We start from the raw sequence: 19862 nt of genomic DNA, 5'->3' as shown, positions 1-19862 counted from the left end.
TCACAAGTCTTCATTGCGAGTGCTCCTTTAGAATTGTAAAGTACCCTTTGTCTTGTTTAATCCTTCATTCTCTGAATTCAGTATCGTCTGATATTAAGATGACAATCCATGCCTTCTTTCTTTGCCTTTGCTTATCCTTTCTTTTTTATCCTTTCCAAATCCACCCTCCACCCCTGCCATTTTAGGTGCTTCTCTGTCATACAACATAAAATTGAGTTTTGCCTTGTAATATAATATTAATGTCTGTTTTTGAATAGGCATTAATTTGGCTCATTTGTTAATGTGGCATATGTTTGGCATTAGTTCTGTCATTCCTGCTTGGTTGAGGGGGAATGTGTTTTTAAGTAGCTTTTGAAACATCTTTCTCTCTACAGTCTGTCTTGTTTGCTTTATGTTTGTATGATTTTCTGTTGTTCTAACTGTTACCCTTGCAACTTCTTATTGTACCTGAATCTTCACATTTTAGACATTATTTATTAATTTCCTACTGTGAACAATGGTAAATTAGCATATTTCCTCTTTCCTTTCCCTTTCTTCCCTCTACTACCTGATCTTAGTCACTTACAGTATTCGTTGTTGTTTACTTGTTAAGTTTATTTGTATGACATTATTTGGTTTATTAATTTTAAATCAGCACTGTCCAGTAGAGCTCTCTGTGATGATGTGAATGTACTTATCTGCTCTGTCCCTTATGATGGCCACTGGCCATAGTGTGGCTATTAAACACTTGAAATGAAAGGACCTGAATTTTAACTATTAATGTAAGTTTAAGTTTCCATAGTCACATATGGCTCACGGCTACCATACTGAAAAGTGTAGACCAGGTGCGACTGACTCACACCTGTAATCCCAGCACTTTGGAAGGCCATGTCAGGATTGCTTGAGCCCAAGAGTTCAAGACTAGCCTGGGCAACATGGCAAAACCCCATCTCTACAAAAAATACAAAAATTAGCTGGGTGTGGTGGTGTGTGCCTGTAGTCCCAGCCATTCAGGAGGCTGAGGCAGGAGGATCAGTGGAGCCTGGGAGGTGGAGGTTGCAGTGAGCTATGATCACACTACTGCACTCCAGCCTGGTCGACAATAAGACCCTGTCTTTAAAAAAAAAAAAAAAAAGTATGGAAGTATGGTTTGAATAATACATTTTTAATCCCAACTGTCAAAAATGGGGAAGCCATGTACATTTTACTACTTCCTAGATTCTAGTTCTCTTAGTCTCCCAACTAGTGTCAGTTACATTCTACATTGTCAGGACTTATATTTTGCATTCTCTTCTTTCATTATAATCATCACATATCTCAGTCTTCTTCTTACAATTAAATGGAGTTAATCCTCACAGTTGCTGCTTTTGACATAGTTTTTCTAGCCATCTTGTGGATAGCTATAGTTTACTATTTAGTACATTCCTCAAGAAAGACTTTTATATGGTATTGTTTGGTATATGTGTTTTTTTAGTTTGGTTGGATTTTTTTTATTTTTGCACATTTAAAACTTTCAGTTACATTGGAATGACAGATTAGGTGAGTATAAATTCTAGGGTCACACTTCATTTCCTTGAGCATTGTTGTATCATTCTACTTGCGTTTTGAATTCCATTTTGCTATGGAGAAATATGGTTTCTTTTCCTCTTATGAGTGACTTGATCTTTTTTCCTGACTCCTAAAGGATATATTTTTTTAATAAGAACACTTTTGCTACAGAGTATTTTCATCGAGTGCTCCTAATTCCTTTGCCCTTGAGTGTTTTTTTAATTATCACAGTAAATATTTGTTCTGCTTCGTTGTTTCAGTTTTCTTATTTGGAACTTAATTAGGCACAGATGTGTGCTTGTCACCCGTCTCCAATTTTATCTCTGTCTTTGTGGTTCTTTTTGAATTCTTTCTTAAATTTTCATTTAATTTATTTGGATTTTGTCATTTCTGCCCTGCGTATATCCTTAGACCCTTTTAACTTTATTTTCTATGGTGGTTTGATTTTTTCCTTCCCCTTCTGAGTTTTCCTCTATTTTTATCTCTCCCGTTTGCCTCACTATTTCCTCCCTGAGCTCTTATAGCTCTGTTTTGTGTTCATCCTTTATAGAAGCAACTGTCTCTTTGGACTTTAAAAATTCATGGTGAAATGCACATTCACCATTTTCATCTGCTTGATGGTATGGATTTTTTTTCTGGTGAATGATCGTTTATTCATTTAGTAAGTGTTCTTTGAATGCATACTGTTGCCAGTCACTCTGCCCTGGTGGAGTTTATGTTCAGGGGCAGGAGACAGACAATAAATAAAATAGGGAGGCACTTTTGTCGTATTTTGGAAGGTGTGTCACAGAGTGCAGTCAGGGAGGAGGGATAATGAGTGCTAGGGAGGGAGTAGTACAGTTTTAAATGTGGGCTCATGGAACCGAGCCCTGCAGGTATCTGAGAAGAACAAGGAGGTGGAGCAAGGAGCATGGGCAGGTGCCTAAGGCTGGAATGTGCAGGCCTCTGAAAGGAGTGGCAAGGGGGCGAGGGCAGGAGTGAGGGAGCAGAGGGCCCCACATGAGGGCTGTCAGGTAAGGAGAGGGTGGGTCCCACTTTGTAGGCCACTGTGGCTCTTACTGTGTGCGTGAGACAGCGAGCTGCTTAAAAATCTAAGTAGAATAGTGACCTGATCTGGCTTTCGTATTCATCTGCCGCTGGTATTTCTCTCCTTCCTCACTTCCCCTCCTTCCTTTCCCTTCCCACTCTCATGTTTTAATCCATTAGATGTCATGTGCTCCTCTGCTGGTTCCTTTTAACCTCTCCTTGCAGGAGATGAATTTATTCCTAGAACAGGCTGGTTGGATTGTTCTAATAGCCAGAGGATTTACGTGTGAGTTTCTTTCATCTTTACTTTGCGTGAACCCATGCAGTAACCAGCTGCAGGGCGTTTGCACCTTGCAGAGGGGCTCGTTGTCTCCACGGCTGCAGAGACCGACTGCTTCCAGCATGGGGCGGGTTGACAGGATGCCTCTCTGGGTGTGGTCTCAGCTGTTCCCAGGTGTACCCTCACTTTCCAGAAGAAGCACATTTGCAGAGCCGGGGGCCTTGTTTCCGTTTTTCATCACATGTCCCCCTGCTCAGTCTTCACTTCTTTTAACAGCTCTTTTCACCTATTTCATGGTATTTAGCTGTCTCCTTGCTTTGCCGAAAATGCAGTTGGTGGTTTTGGTTCTTGTTCTTTGGGTGATTTCCAGGAAGCCAAGAGGGGATCGCTGACTTGATGCCACCATTTTCAAATCCAGAGTCCCAATTATGGTTTTGGCATTTTATTCCAGAAAACAAATAAGAAAAAGAGTTGTATAGTTTGGTAGTGGCCTTTTACATTTAGAGAATACAAGGTTAGGCTGGGCATGGTGGCTCACACCTGTAATCCCAGCACTTTGGGAGGCTGAGACGGGTGGATCACTTGAGGTCAGGAGTTTGAGACCAGCCTGGCCAACATTGGTGAAACCCTACTAACAATACAAAAAATTAGCGGGGCGTGGTGGTGCACGCCTGTAGTCCCAGCCACTCGGGAGGCTGAGGCAGGAGAATTGCTTGAACCCAGGAGGCAGAGGTTGCAGTGAGCCCAGATGGTGCCACTGCACTCCAGCCTGGGTGACAGAGTGAATGAGGAGAAAAAGAGAATACAAAGTTAGAAACTGTGGTTGCTTTTGCCCCCCTTTAAACAAACTTGCCAGTGGTTTCTGCTGTGAGAGCCAGCAGAGCTGAGACGAGCAAGGATGGCCAGGAGCCTTTGGAATGCTTGTTCCCAGGTTGGTCTTTGGGCTGAGGTTGAAGATGGGCAGCTTCAGGGCTCTCTCCAGATTTAGCTCCTCCAGGGCAGGGACTTGGCCCCCTCGAAGCAGACTCTGAGTGGTGTGGTTCTTGGCTGCATCGCTTCCGTCCACCTAAAACAAAGAGGCTGAGGCACAAAGTATAATAAAGAGCTGACGTGAACAAAAGAGAGGACAGCTGCGCAGAAGATACGGACTCAGTGACCTTGGATATGAACTCCATTCACCTGTGTTACAAGTAGGTTGTTAAGGCAAAGAAAGGGGGACAGGGAGTGGGGTGATAAAAGTTGTTTGTCAGGAATTCTCATTGGCTTACAGAAATGACATCGATGGGCGATTGGCTCTCCATTGTTGAGCTCTAGGGTGCGGGCTCTAGTCTCGGATGTGGTGTGATTGAGGTAATTTATAGCTTAGCTGCTGGGGGCAAAAGCAGGTAGTTTCCAGAGATGAGTACAACCCAGAGAAGGGGAGGACGGGACTACCGTCTCATTTCAGTGTCTCTGGACTAGATAACGTAAAAGTATTCACATTCCTCAAAGGAAAGCTCTTTTCTTTTCTCACCCTGAAGAGGGGTCCACTCTTCCTAATGCGGGTGGGTCCCAGCGTCTGTGCTGGCTTCTGTGATGAGCACGGACACCACACGGGGCTGCCCCTCTTCCTCCTCCCACTTGACAACATGGCCTTTCCCAGGCCAGGCACCTCCTTGATGATGAGACAAAAGCTACGGCTCTTCTCCCAAAACGGTAGCACCCTGCGCACGATTTCAGTGTAACTTTCTGGGTTTATTGCCAGTCTGTGAATGGTCCCTCTTTGTAGTCATGCTCCCAGTTGAAGGCCTCTGCTTGTGATGTTGGACGAGGTATTAGTACTATCTGGAGCCATGAATCTTATGTCTTCCTGGTGAAAGTCTAGACAAAAATCTGAGGGAGAAGTTCTTGGTGAGATCTCGGGTTTTCCTTAATGTCTGTTATTCTGGTGTATCCTGTCTTCCTCTGCCAGGATGAATCCGGCATTGTGTAGACAGATCTTGCCTCTCCGTTAAACGGTCTTCTGTTTCTAAATCCCTTGGCTCCTCGGCCTCAGGTGGCTAATTCCCTATCCTTTCATTGGTAGGAGTTGAATAAACCTGTATATTGTAAGAATATCTAATTTATCTACAAACGTTAATTTTGTATTTTCTGTACTATATTGTGTCTCACTGAAAGAATGATGAAAGAATCCTTTGAGTCATAAAATATTTACTCTGCTTACTTCCGAGGTATGTCACTACTTTTTTCTTCCTGTGCTGCAGGGATTAAGGAAGAAAACGGCTTTACTGATGTCATAGTTAGAATATGCCAATCAGTGAGACCCAGAGATCTGTTCCCGTGAGATTGACTGGAAAGTGTTATGATTACATAGGAACGGAAGCATCCTCGAGTGCTACTGTGTTGTTTAATTGATAAAGCTCACAAATTATGTTGTCTCATTTATTTGTGGGACATATTTGTCAAGTAAATTTTTAAAAATATACTAGTGGATTGAAATTTCTTTTTCTCTTTTTGAGACAGGGTCTCACTCTGTTACTCAGGCTGGAGTGCAGTGGCTCAGTCATGGCTCACTGTAGCCTTCACCTCCCAGGCCCAAGTGATCGTCCCGCCCTCAGCCTCCTCAGCACACCACCAGGCCTGGCTCATTTAAAAAATTTTTTTATTTGTACAGGAGTCCCACTATGCCGCGCAGGCTGGTCTCGAACTCCTGGGCTCAAGTGATCCTCCTGCCTTAGCCTCCCAAAGGGCTGGATTACAGGCATGAACCACCTTACCTGGCCTAAATTTTTAATATTAAATTTCCATTTGAATCTGGGCTATACAAAAAATTAATAGAATTAATGTTAATTAAACTTAGAATTTAAGTTACTTCACAGGAATTTTTGTTTAAGTCTGCTTAGGAATTTTTTAGGAGCAGTAAATTAAACATTAAACATTAACATTGAAACAAACAGTCATCTCCATTTTAAGCAGAATTCAAAGAGAACTCATTTTATTCTTAAGATTGCTTAAAATGGAGATGATTGTGTTTGTTTTCATTAGACTTCAAGGCTTTGGGTTGGGGAGTGGAACCAAAAACAAAATAGCACGTTTAAGGGACATAGAACATTTCTTGCTTCCAAAATTCAAGTTAAAGAAAGAACTTGGTAAAAATTTTTCACTGGATAACTACAAGAAATAAGAGATAAGCAGATTTAGGCCAGGCACGGTCATTCACGCCTGTAATCCCAGCACTCTGGGAGGCTGAGGCGGGCAGATCACGAGGTCAGGAGATCGAGACCACAGTGAAACCCTGTCTCTACTAAAAATACAAAAAATTAGCCGGGCGTGGTGGCGGGCACCTGTAGTCCCAGCTACTCGGGAGGCTGAGGTAGGAGAATGGCGCAAACCCGGGAGGCAGAGCTTGCAGTGAGCCGAGATCGCACCACTGCACTCCAGCCTGGGCGACAGAGCAAGACTCCGTCTCAAAAAAAAAAAAAAAGATAAGCAGATTTAAACACCAGTAGGACAGATGTTTTTTAATGGTTTGATCTGCAGGCCAATTTTTATTTTTACTGTTGATTTTTGAGATAGGGTCTTGCTCTGTCACCCAGGCTGGAATGCAGTAGCGTAGTCACAGCTCACTGCAGGCTCAACCCCCCAGGCTCAAGCAATTCTCCCACCTCAGCCTCCCCAGTAGCTGGGACCACAGGCGGGTACCACCACACTCAGCTAATTTTTTTTATTGTTTGTAGAGATGGAGTCTCGCTATATTACCCAGGCTGGTCTCAAACTCCTGGGCTCAAGCAACCTGTCCACATTGGCCTCTGAAAGTGCCAGGACTGCAGGCGTGAGCCACCACGCCCAGCCTGAGATGTGTTATTCTGTGTGGATTGTGGATTCAGCCTTTCTGTTCTGGTTGATGCTATTTCATCATCTCAACTTCCTCTTCCACTCAAGCCCCTGTAACAAATTGAGACTGTCCAGTTCTATGGTGACAGGAAGAAACTGCTCTCCAATAGCGAATGTAGTTACTATCCGTAATCTATTACTCAGTAATTACCTTCAGATAAATGCAGAGATGATCTGCTGTGAAGTCTTTCAACGATGTGTGAACCAAGGGAATCGAGGCACTGATGCCTCCCGGTGTGAGCAGGAACTACAAGGACAGGGCAGTCCTTCCGGAAGGTGGCATGCTGCTGCCTCATGGATGACATGAATAACCTCCAATCTCGCCCACAGTAGGCATTTCTGGGCAGAAAGGATACCAGGCTAACCATTGTGTTCAGTTACTCATGCATTTGCAGATGTGCTGTCATTTTAGTCAGTGCTACTGAGAAAGAGCCTAATGAACAGGGTTTTATGTTCTTGTGTTCCTTTTGAAGGGACAGCATCCATGCCCATGCGTGATATCGCTGGGAACTTACCATTTGCCCTGGCCCTTCTCTTTGCACTCTTGAACTCAGACATCTGTTGAGATTCCCCAACCAGAAATGAAGACATGTCTGAAAGGCAGTGATGGGATGAGATTTCTCATCCCCACACTCTGGTGCTCCCCGTCAGGTGTGTCCAGGCTGCCATGTCATTATCAGTGGGCACCTGGCCCCTACCAGGGCCTGGGCCTTCTCCACCCTCGTATCCAGGTGTCTCAGTGAATGTCTGGATCTGTAAACAAATTGATTGTGAAGGAGACTTACTTTTGCTAATAAACAAGGTGAATGAAGGAAGCATGCTAATTTGATTGGTGGCTATCTTTTCTCTCAGGAAGTGCTCTCCGGCGTGGTGGTCATATCGAGTAAGGATTCAGTCCAACATCAGGGAGTGTCTTTGACCATGGAAGGAACTGTAAACCTCCAGCTCAGTGCCAAAAGTGTGGGTGTGTTTGAAGCTTTTTATAATTCTGTTAAGGTAAGAAAGAATGCTTAGATTGCAAGTTTTTAGTTTAATATTGAAATGTTCGGGTGGGCACAGTGGCTCAGGGCCAGGTGCAGTGGCTCAGGCCTGTAATCCCAGTAATTTGGGAGGCCAAGGCGGGAGGATTGCTTGAGCCCAGTCTGAGAGTAGTCTGGGCAACATAGCAAGACCCCATCTCTCTAAAAACTTTAAAAATTAGCTGGGTGTGGTGGTGTGTGCCTGTAGTCCCAGCTACTCAGGAGGCTGAGGCGGGAGAATCCCTTGAGCCCAGGAGTTCAAGGCTGCAGTGAGCTATGATCACAGCACTCTACTCCAGCCTCAGCAATGGAGCAACACACCATGTCTCTTAAAAAAGACGTGTTTATGGTGGGTTTCACTTGCTGTGTGCCTTTATTGTTATCTGTTGTTGTTTTGCAAGGGATGGTGGTAGTTATACTTCTGATATTTACTTAACAACCTGCAAAAATGGAGATACTTTGTTTCTGAGTATATCCTGTTATTGAAAGTCTGCTTATATTCCCATTTGATAAATAGGATTAGGAGAACTATAAATGTATTAATTTCAGCCATTAAAAAGATCACAGCCAGGCATGGTGGCTCATGCCTGTAATCCCAGCACTTTGGAAGGCCAAGGCAGACAGATCACCTGAGGTCAGGAGTTCAAGACCAGCCTGGCTAACATGGTGAAATACCGTTTCTACTAAAAATACAAAAAATTTGCCAGGCATGGTGGCGTGTGCCTGTAATCCTAGCTACTTGGGAGGCTGACGCAGGAGAATCGCTTGAACCCAGGAGGCGGAGGTTGCAGTGAGCTGAGATGGCACCATTGCACTCCAGCTGGGGCAATCGGAGAGAAACTCCATCTCCAAAAAAAAAAAAAAAAAAAAAAATCACAGCTCTTCTGAGAAGCTGTGCCTGTGGCTTACGTTACATGCCTTCCAAAATCAAAACTGTTATTTTATTAGCTGTGTCTATGCTACTGTTGATTGGACACTAAGGTAAGATGAAAATAGAGTAAGTAACTGTTCTTTTTGTCATTTAGGGTAGAGTTTTGTGTTCCAGAATGTAATCTCTTTCTCTCTTCTTATAGTTTCCTTTTCCTGAAGGACATGTTAACTCTAAATTTTGCGGGGAGAAGAGTGAAGATAGAGAAAGGTGCATTCACAGTGTTCAGATTTAGGGGCTTCCTGTGTTTTCTACAATTTTATTTTAATCCATTAGTACTTAAGAGATTCACTTCCTAAGTCATGGGTCTTCTCAGAGCCATGTTAAACTATAAATACTTAAAAAGCATGAATACCTGCCTTGAAGGCAGGTTCCAAATATTAGTACCCTCCTGCTTCTCCTTGGAGGCCCAGCTGAGGAGGTCTGTGCAGGCCTCAGGGCTGGAGGAAAGGCCTGCTCTCCCCAAGCGGCTGCAGCAGGAAGGCTCCGAGGAAGCTGGTGGGCTGTCAGGAGCAGAGGCAGTGCTGCCCGGAAGAGCCCGGGGCTGGGTGAGGGGGAGCCGTGGGTTCACAGGTCAGCCCTGTTAGCCAGGCAGCCTCACTGTGCTGGGTCTGCTTCTTGATCCTGAAGATCGGGGTTGTTAAAACAGTTAAATGAGATACCTGGGGAGGAGAGAGGGATGTATCAGTTCAGTTCCCATGTGTATCAAGCACCTGTGCGTCTCGTGTTGTAAATCAATCATTATTGTGCCAGAGTCTTAAAAAACAGAGCCAAGTCACTGTTCATCTCCAGACCCAGCACAGAGCTGCCCAAGACAGCAGGATGGTAGGCTCCAGCGGGTCAGGGTGCTGTGTCTTTCAGAAGGTTATTAGTAGACACTGTAATTGGAAAGGACATCTCCAAGGGCATGCTGATGGACTGAACTGATTTTTGTTTACAGCCTATCCAGATTATCAACAGCACCATAGAAATGGTGAAGCCAGGGAAGTTTCCCAGCGGCAAAACAGAAATCCCGTTTGAATTTCCTCTGCACGCGAAGGGTAACAAAGTTCTGTATGAGACGTATCATGGCGTGTTTGTCAACATTCAGGTGAGAGCTTCCTAGTCCCACGCGCCTGACTTCACAAGTTTTCTTCTGAAAAACGGTGTGGCCTTTCTTTCACTCAACATTAGTCGATGGGCCCAAGAATTTAATACTGTGTTTATTCCCGAGACCGCTCATGTGTATTCTACGTTAATTTCTCATTTTTCTCTGATAAATACATTTTATGTATGGCCGTTATTTTTGATGGGAGCCTCAAAGCACTCATGCTCTAACTTCTTTTTCCTCTGTTTCTTTTGGGCTCTTTTCAGGCCACATTGACATTGTAAGGGATGCTTTTATTGTCTGGTAACAGATATGCCCCAACTTCTTTCTGACACTAGCATTAACTTGTCTATTCTATACTTGTAAGTATCTCTTTGTTTAACACCCAAAGGCTACTACTTTGACATAGGCTGATATTCTTGATTGAACAAACCTTGTCAATGAGAGGAAGTGGGTTCATGACTTCCTGTCTACCTCTGCTGGTTAAGGGCGTCTTTCACAGTCTGCTATTGTTGTCTGAGGAGCAGTGTGGCGTCCACGCGGGGTGAGAGAGCCTTTCCTTTATTCGGCAGAAAGAAAGATACTTTTGTGATAGCAGCCTTGCAGCACTTCTCTTGCTGGATGAGACAAAACTCTTCAGTCTTATATGCAGCAGGGATGAAAGTCGGGAATTTTTTTTGATTTATTAAGTTTTGGTCAATAATTTGGCCTTAGTAGATACATTCTCCTGCTGAAAATAATAGAACCTTTAAAATAAAGGCCAGGCGCGGTGGCTCAAGCCTGTAATCCCAGCACTTTGGGAGGCCGAGACGGGTGGATCACGAGGTCAGGAGATCAAGACCATCCTGGCTAACCTGGTGAAACCCCATCTCTACTAAAAAATACAAAAAACTAGCCAGGCGAGGTGGCGGGTGCCTGTAGTCCCAGCTACTCAGGAGGCTGAGGCAGGAGAATGGCGTGAACCCGGGAGGCGGAGCTTGCAGTGAGCAGAGATCCGGCCACTGCACTCCAGCCTGGGCGACAGAGCGAGACTCCATCTCAAAAAAAAAAAAAAAAAAAAAAAAAAAAAAATTAAAAAAAAAAAGCACCTCAAACCCCTGTGAATGTTTAAAGATTCATCTGTATGTGAGTTTTATGAATTGCCTAAGATACCTGTCCAGAAGAAACACATGTAGTGTGATGTACATCTTTCCGTGAAGAAAAAAAGTGTTCCTAGTCCTTTATTGTTAGCACCAAAGGCTTTGGACAACCCCAGGGAAGCAACAGTGATGACTGAGTAGTACCTGGATTCAGAGGAAGCTGCTGACGTAGCCATACAAATGCCAATTGCTGGCGTGTGGGCGGGAGTCTTCTGATCAGCTTTCTAGGTTGGGACTCTTTCCACCATGAAAGAAACTGAATGAAAATGCCTTTCTGGCAATACTGAAGATATCTTGAACATTTCATTTTGAAAATTATTTTTGTTATCTACCCAGAATCAGTATCGACTTGCTTTATCTGCACGATAGTTCTTTAATGTGGTTTATTTAAAAATACAAGAATATGTTCATTAGAAACTGGAATAAGATCACGTTTTCAGTGACCATATTTGTTAACTCCTGCGTTTAGCAAGACTTACCGAAAGCAGATGAATTTGTTTAAAGTCAAATTGGAGACCCCATCCTTTTCCACATGTTGCCAAGACAGATGTTCAGATACACATAGAAAACATGTGCTGGCCAGGCACAGTGGCTCACGCTTGTCATCCCAGCACTTTGGGAGGCCACGGCAGGAGGACTGCTTGAACTCAGGAGTTCAAGACCAGCCTAGGCAACAAAGCAAGATCTCGTCTCTACAAAACAAAACAAAACAAAAAACTTGTGTGCTTGTGTTCCTGCAGAGCTATGTGTAAATTGGAGGCTACTTAAAATATATAGGAGAGTTAACAGGTGGTCAGTTCCTTAGTAAAGGGAATAATTGCCCCTACCCTCATCTTTTCATCATCAGATTTTACCATTTGAGGGTTAACCTCAGAGTACTACAATTTGGAATTCAGTACCTCCCCAACTATCTCACAGATTTCTAACAATGAAGAGATTTCTTAGCTTAACCTCTGATTTCCATGAGCTTATCACACTTATCGTCATTCAGCACTTAATAGTATTTTACCATCTTTGTTCACCTGTATTTTTTTCTAAATCATTTTAAAGTTAGTTTCAGACTCTTGATACTTCATCTCAAAATACCTTATTGCGCATCTCCAAAAACTAAGGACGTTCATCTCTGTAATTACAGTTAACGTTTGTACACCTATCGGAATTTGTAAAAATTCTCAAGTATTGATTAATTCTTGATTCATATTGAAATTTGTCTTTGCTTCTTTTGAGAAAATAAACTTAAGAAAAACTAAGATTATGATTTTTTAAAATTTGTCTTCATCCAGTCATTCATTCATGCCATTATTTGGCAGGTCTTTTTCTTACAGTTTTATAGTAGAGCAGGTGCCGCCCAGAAAGGGCAGCGGCTTCTGTGGTCACACGGGCCAGCCTCAGCCTGCGGGTCCAGACCAGCACTCCTCGGCCCCCACTGCGTACTGCGCTTACTCTAAAGGTTAGCATAGGCACATTTCTTTGGATAGAAACTTCTGTTGCTAAACCCTAATATCATCTTTCTTAAATTATATGCCAAGAAAGTTTTCATTTATAAATTAAATTGTGTCGTAACAATGTAAAATGGTAAAAATCATAAAGCAGAATAAAGGATTTAAAAGATAGACATGCTTGGTGCAGTGGCGTGCACCTGTAAACCCAGCCACTTGGGAGACTGAGGTGGGAAAATCACTGGAGCCCAGAAGTTCAAGTCCAGTCTCGGCAGCATAGCAATACCTCATCTCTTAAGAAAAAAAATTTTCAATTGAAAAAAAAAAAAAAAAAAATATATATATATATATGCACATATATATACACACACACACACACATATATGTATATGTATAAAACGCAAGTGTTACATTCCTGACTTCCAGAGGCTTGCTTTGCTTGTCATTTTTTAGATCAAGGGCTTGACATTCTTCTCAGTCACGTTGCGTTCATTTTTGTCTTTGTTATTGGATACTTCATACAATCATCAGTCTTCCGGAGTTGTCCTTTGTGCAACTACTACTTTTTTTTACAATAATTTAAATTGTAGGCAAGTTTTATTAGGCTTGTTCTACTCTTGTAACTGTGCTAGCAAGAGTTTATACTATAACATAAAATATGTCTGCTGAAATTGTATATTCAGCACTAGAGATCCTAGTCAAAGTTAAAAATTCCTTTTATAGGGGTCTACTTTAAAACTGTGGACAGGGCTGGGCACAGTGGCTCACGCTTGTAATCCCAGCAGTTTGGGAGGCCAAGGTGGGCAGATCACCTCAGGTCAGGAGTTCAAGACCAGCCTGGCCAACATGGTGAAACCCCGTCTCTACTAAAAATACAAAAATTAGGCCAGGCGCGGTGGCTCACACCTGTAATCCCAGCACTTTGGGAGGCCAAGGCATGTGGATCACCTGAGGTCAGGAGTTCAAGACCAGCCTGACCAACATGGTGAAACCCCGTCTCTACTAAAATACAAAAATTAGCTGGGCATGGTGATGGGTGCCTGTAATCTCAGCTACTCAGGACACTGAGACAGGAGAATTGCTTGAACTCGGGAGGTGGAGGTTGCAGTGAAACGAGATCACTCCACCACACTTAAGCCTGGGCGACAGAGTGAGACTCCATCTTAAAAAGATAATATATATGTTGTATATATATTCTATATAAAGATCCTTGCAGACAAGGGATGATTCTTTTAAACAATGTTTTACTCTCCCAGTAGTACCTTAAATATATGGTAACTTCTTATTTCATGTGGACAGGTTTTTCATACAAATATAGCTTCTTGGAAGATTCAGTTATGCATAGAGTCCCAGTTATGAAAATTATTTTTGGCATAATTCTAAAGTTTTTCCTGGATGATTAAAACCACAGCTAACTTTATTAAACGTGGATTATGTGATTTTTTTTTAAGACTGGCATTACAACAGTGATCTTGCTGTAGAATCACATTTTTAAACATTTTCTCAGCTCACGGACAGGGATTGGAAGCAACAGTCCCCATTCAAAGCCTGCTCAATCCAGCTCTGCAGTGGGGCTCCCCTTGGGGGAATAGAGCCCACCTTGCAGTAGGCACCTTGGTAGCAACCAGCTCAGAAAACGAACCTAGGGACAGCAGAGAAATGGAACGTGGCTCTGCCACATTAAAAAAGCAAGGGTGCAAGCGCGATGCTACATTTTTCTCCAACCCACTTTTTCTTTGAGGTGCAGGCTACATCTGAGTGTTGGCAGGTGGAGAGAGAACTCAGAGATGTTTCAGTAAATAAGATTAGCCATGCGTTGACCCTGTGGAAGTTGGTTGATGGATGAGTGGGTTACTGCATATTCAGTAAACTAGAAGCTCCCTGAGGACCAGGTGTGACCTTGAGCTTGGCTCTGGTGCCCAGGGCAGTGCTCTGCACTCAGAGTGGGTGCCCAGCAAGGAAGGGTTGTGACATGCTGGGTACTATCCCAGGGTTGCAGTCCTTACTGCATGGATTTTCTAATCCCACTGACAAAGTAGCTGCTATGTTCCAGGCGTTGCTGTCTGCCAGCCCTGTGCTAAGTGCTTGTCACACATGATCTCACTGGAGTCTCGCTGCAGGTGGGTATTGAGAGCCCATTCTACAGAAGGGAAGCCGAAGCTCAGACTAGTTGTGTATCTGTCTGGGCTTGCACAATAAGGTAGACAATGGGATCTGGTCCAGCCTCTGCTCCTCAGCACCCTGCCCTTTCTGTCCCGCCAGCCTGCTCCTGCTACGGGTGGGACCGTGCACCTGTTTGCCAGTGGGTCCAACTGCAGGACGGCTGTGCAAACAGATTGAACAATAACCTTAAAGTGGTTCGTTTTAAAAATAGAAATGCCTTTATTTTGAACATTATCCTATTATGTATTATGTATGTTAATTTTCTATAAGACACTGTTTGTACAACATTTCTCTAAAATATGTTGACTGACTTGTCTCTTTGAATATAATTCCGAGATGAAAGCAGATCCCACTAAAATGACCTTTTTCCTCCAACTCTCCCTTTAGTACACACTGCGCTGCGACATGAGGCGGTCTCTGTTGGCCAAGGACTTGACAAAGACCTGTGAATTTATCGTTCATTCCGCTGTAAGCTTCACTCGGGGACTCTGGTGCTTGATGATAGGAATCTCCTGGGGGGGTCTAAGATTTTACCCTATTTACAAGCTAATAATTTAGCCTCTTACTGTTTCATGGGTGCTGGCAGAAGACAAGAGACTCCTGGGTCAGAGGCAGTCAGTGGCATGAGCATCACACGTGCATCATTGTCCTTGGCCCGGAGTCCCCCAGCTGAGGCCGCGGGCCAAAGGGACTCCACATCAGCACATCGGGCAGGACCCTTCCTCCCCGGCTCTCTGGGTGGTAGAGTGGCCCTTTACATCCCAGCCCCTGGATAAAAGATGCCAGGCAGGCTCTCATGAAGCTCGGCTGTATCGATAGATTCTGAAATTATGTAATGTGGAGGTGATCACTGTTAACTGCTGTTTTGGTAACATTTATAATTATTTTATAGGTATGATTCTTCAGGTAGACAGCTCTATAGCTCAGAGGCTAATAGCAACCTGATGCTCAGCCTCCCAGCTCTACCACTGAGCTGAGCAGGTCACTGAGCTCTCTGCCCCACTTTCCTCGTCTGTGAAGTGGGACCATCTGGGAGGTGTGAAGAGCCCTTTGGAGGGCCACTGTGCTGAGAGGTTTCAAATAAGTACTTGCCAATAACACTGCTCTGTTCCTTAGATCTGATTTTAAAATTCCAAATCTGAAAGGCACGTTGGAGATTAAGACATCCCTCCCCTCATTTTACAGATGGGGAAACTGAGTTTCAGCGAGATGGGGAAATTTGACAGAACTGTGTTCGGGACCCAGGCATGCTCCTCTTAGTCCCCCGTGCTTCCTGCATCGCCAGGCTGCCGTTGGTTCATTTTGGAAAGGGACAAGCTGTTTGGCCTGCAGAACTCTTGGCCTTCACCTACTGATTTCGGTTTCACCTCTCATTTTAGCCTCAGAAGGGGAAATTTACTCCCAGTCCCGTGGACTTCACAATTACACCTGAAACCTTACAGAACGTCAAAGAGGTAAGACAGCCTGCGCAGATGAATGCTGTGGGTATCTTCCCAGCAGCCAGACCCCACGGACTGGCTGTTGCCGGGGTGGTCTTTATTTGGAAATCACGTCACAGCCAGCAGAGATTCCTGATTATTTGTACCCAAATTACTCAGTATTTTCAATTTGATATCCTTTTTAAGCTCAGAAAAGCAGCTTAAAAGAAGACTGCTTTTTGAAGAGTTTCTCAGGGAGGGGTATATGTCAATTCATATCACCGTTTTCCCTCAGTTGTACTGCATCACAGGCCCCCAAGATCCCCCGCTGCCCGTGACACAGCCATGCCCCTTTATTGCTCATGGTTAGCCAGAGCCTGCGCCGGCCCCCTGGCCTCTTGTCATCCTCCACAGAGGTTTAGTTTGCAGTTTCTTCCCCTAGCACTCCCACCTGACAGAGGCCGGGCAGCACCTGCTTTTTAAAGATTCCGCAGTGCCTCCGTGGTGGACGCCTCACGGCCGGGGCAGGTACAGTGAGGACACAGACGCCTGGGCAGTGCTGGCCCAGTCCTCCCACGTCCTGCGTCAGGACAGGGCTGTCTGGCTCTCAGTGGCAGCCCCTAGTGGAGTCTCAGCTGGTCACTCGAGCTGCGCGGTGAACTTGGGCCCGTTCAAAACTCTGCCTGGCCCTGGCCTCCCTGATCTTGCCCTCTCATCCACTGCCATGCATTTCCCCTAGACAGTGGAGTCCTGTAGGTCTTCCTGGATGGAACTTTTCAGCCTTCCTGTAATTCTTTATTCTGCTGTCTGGACCACAGTGACTAGGATCAAGTTAACTATAAGCTGGGAGGCCTGGGCCCTGGGAGGTCATCGGCCTTGTCCCTCAGAGGCTGGACGTGTGTCGTGGGGAGCCTTTCAGACAGGTGAGGGAGGAAAGGCACTCTCTGTCTGTTCTGCACGTCTTGCTTCTCCGGGTTCTGAGGGCATGCGACCCCAGTGGGCCACTCAGACTCCCGCCTCCCACCCCTCTGTAGCCTGTCTGTGGAAGCGCTGACCTCAGCAGTAATGTGATTCATTTCTGGACACCGTTTCTTCTTCAGGATAGCTGCTGCTGCCGTTACGGATGCAGGGGCCTTTCATCTCCGTTTCCTGTATTGATTCTGTTTCTCAGGGGTTGGTTCTGCTTGTCGAGTGCGTGTGTCTTTTTCTTGCTTTTGTTTTCCTTAAATGTGTATTGATCCTTGGTTGTCAGTTTACATTTATGAAAGAGGATCTAGTGTGTGTGGTGTTACTGAAGAGGCTGTATCCTTAGCCCCAGTGACAACCTGTTCTCCTGGTCCTCAGCACACACTCGTTAGAGGTGCTCTGCCCTGGGTGTGGCACGTGGCGGGGGTGTTTGTGGGCAGCTCGTCTCCTGAGTCCAGAGGCTCGCTGTCTGCATTGCGGCCGTGAATGACCCGGGACACTTGCCCTACCTTGCCCCGAGTCTGCTTTTCCGCCTGGGAGATCCCCTTTGTGGGAAGCTGCGGTGCCAGCCTGTGGCAGCTCCCCCGTCTGCTGAGCTCACCTGTGATACCTGCCGACTGCCCTTCGCAGGCCCCGCCTGATGGCAGGCTGACCACACGCGCCCCCTGAGTGTACCTGCTCTCACCGGGCCCGTGCCACCTGGAAGACGGGTGCCCTGAACCCCTGGGAGCCAGACTGTCTGTCCACTTTCTGTCCCACAGAAGCGCTTCACTGGGTGGTCCCCACAGGGCGTTCCTTGTGGCTTTTCTAGGTATAGGTTTATTTATAAACGTAAAGAACTTTTCTTTTGACAGAACCATTCATGTTTATTGTTGGAAAATAAGAAAGTAACACATAAAGCAAATAAAATAAAATTGCTTATTCACAAAATGCCACTAGTGGCTTTTTGTTTTGCTTTTTAAGTAGAAAAGAGATTTATTGGAAGGATATAAGATAGCTTTACAGGAACTACAGGAAGGCTGGAGCTCAGATGCAAAGTAGTATAGGTTTATTTGTCTATGTTCATATCATGTCAGTGGGTGGAGAGGGACAATGATTGTTTAGTCAGTATCTTGAGCTGGATGTTGAAAGCCGTCCTTTTCATCAGTCGCCTAAAAGCATTTTAATGTGAACTGCTACTGCTTTTTGTTTTTCTACACAAATAGCTTCTCTTAGTTATTTTTAAAATTCTGTCTTGCCAGGCCCAGTAGCTCATGTCTGTAATCCCAGCACTCTGGGAGGCCAAAGCAGGAGCCTCACTTACAGTCAGGAGTTCAAGACCAGCGTGGGCAACATAGTGAGAACCTGTCTTTACAGAAGAAAAATGTAAAAATTAGCTGGGTGTGGGGAGGCTTAGACAAGAGGATTGTCTGAGCCCAGGAGGTGAGGCTGCAGTGAGCCATGTACTACAGCCTGGGCAACAGAGCAAGACCCTGTCTCTAAAGATGTTTATAATAAAAATAAATAAACAAATAAAAGCTCCATCTTGAATGCAGACATTTTTTCAGAGGTCTGTACCTTTGGGGACTGCCAGGTCCAGAGCCCCAGGCTTTTCAGGTCCAGAGCTGCACTGCCTGGTCAGGTGGCCACCAGCCACACATCATCATTGACCCTGTAGACATGGCTAGACCACGTAGATGAGATGGACGTGTAAATACCAGATTTCAAAGACTCAGGATGAAAAGAAGAATGTAAAACATCATTCATATTTTTGATATTGATTATATGTGGAAGTGATAACACTTTTGATATATTGGTTAATTTTACCTTTTTAATGTGGCTACTAGAAAATTCTAAATTATACACGTGGCTTCCACTTGCAGCTTGCATTATGTTTCTGTTGGACAGTAGTATGCCAGTCTCCCACGTAACTGAGACTACAGGTGTGCACCAGCCTGCCCAGCTAATTTTTAAAACATTTTTTAGAGATGGGGTCTTGTTGTGTTACACAGGCTGTTCTTGAACTCCTGGCTTTAAGTGATCCTCCTGCCTTTGCCTCCCAAAGCACTGGGATTACAGGCTTGAGCCACTGTGCCTGGCCGGGACTTTTTTTTTTAAACCGTGTGTGTGTCAGGTTGTCTTGAACACCATGGCGACTCCCTCAGACTTTTTCATATCTTATTTCTTGGTAAGAAGGAGCTTTCTAGCTCTGAGTCTAGGCAATTAGGATGGTTCTGAGTCATTCTCTGTACAGGGAGTGTCAGTCAGGTGCCATATGTATGTAGAGAGTTGTTGAATAACCCAGCCTGGTAATGTCCAAGACTTCAGTACTTTGCTCCTTTCTTCCCGTTTTGTGAGACGGTCCTGGTGGACTGTATAACCACTACCCAGCTTCGCTTCCAGGTTTTATTTACACCAAAGTATGGAGCAGTTTCCCCCGCTTCCTGCATTCTGAGGTATTTGTTTTCATTTTGTTTCAGAGAGCTTTGCTTCCCAAATTTCTCCTTCGAGGACATCTCAACTCAACAAACTGTGTCATCACGCAGCCGCTGACAGGAGAGCTGGTGGTGGAGAGCTCGGAAGCCGCCATCAGAAGCGTGGAGCTGCAGCTGGTGCGCGTGGAGACATGCGGTGAGGGCCGCGCCACCAGGCCCTGCGCTTGCCTGTTCCCCTCGACTGCCACCCTCGAGTTCCGTAGTTAAGAGGATGCTGGGGGCCGGGCACAGTGGTGCACCCCTGTAATCCCAGCTAGTCAGGAGGCTGAGGTGGGAAGACCATCTGAGGCTGCAGTGAGCTGAGATCGCACCATTGCACTCCAGCCTGGGCAACAGAGCAGATCACAACCCTGACTCTAGAAACGGGATGTTGGGGAAGCAAAAGTAAGAGCATGGCTGTTCATGGTAGTAACTGAGTGTCTGAGGAAAGTGAGGGGACCCTGGAGGATTCTTGGAGCAGACTAGGGGGTGGTGCCAGTGCAGGTATGGACCCGCAGCCTCTGCTGGCCCTGATGGCGTGATG

The 19862-nt window shown here is 45.0% G+C and overlaps 1 protein-coding gene across 1 annotated transcript in view; it reads left to right on the top strand.

The window, feature by feature from the left end:
• Nucleotides 1–19862, top strand: part of VPS26C (VPS26 endosomal protein sorting factor C) — a 45274-nt gene that overhangs the window by 21147 nt on the left and 4265 nt on the right. The window contains exons 2-6 of the mRNA XM_010383795.2: nt 7559–7702; nt 9594–9743; nt 14869–14949; nt 15861–15935; nt 19325–19475. Coding sequence (XP_010382097.1) covers nt 7559–7702; nt 9594–9743; nt 14869–14949; nt 15861–15935; nt 19325–19475 — 601 coding nt within the window. The remainder of the gene's footprint in view (nt 1–7558; nt 7703–9593; nt 9744–14868; nt 14950–15860; nt 15936–19324; nt 19476–19862) is intronic.

Source organism: Rhinopithecus roxellana, chromosome 13, assembly GCF_007565055.1.
Source record: "Rhinopithecus roxellana isolate Shanxi Qingling chromosome 13, ASM756505v1, whole genome shotgun sequence".
Lineage (NCBI taxonomy): Eukaryota > Metazoa > Chordata > Mammalia > Primates > Cercopithecidae > Rhinopithecus > Rhinopithecus roxellana.
The sequence above is the reverse complement of the archived record's forward strand: the minus strand, read 5'-3'. Positions and strand labels throughout refer to the sequence as shown.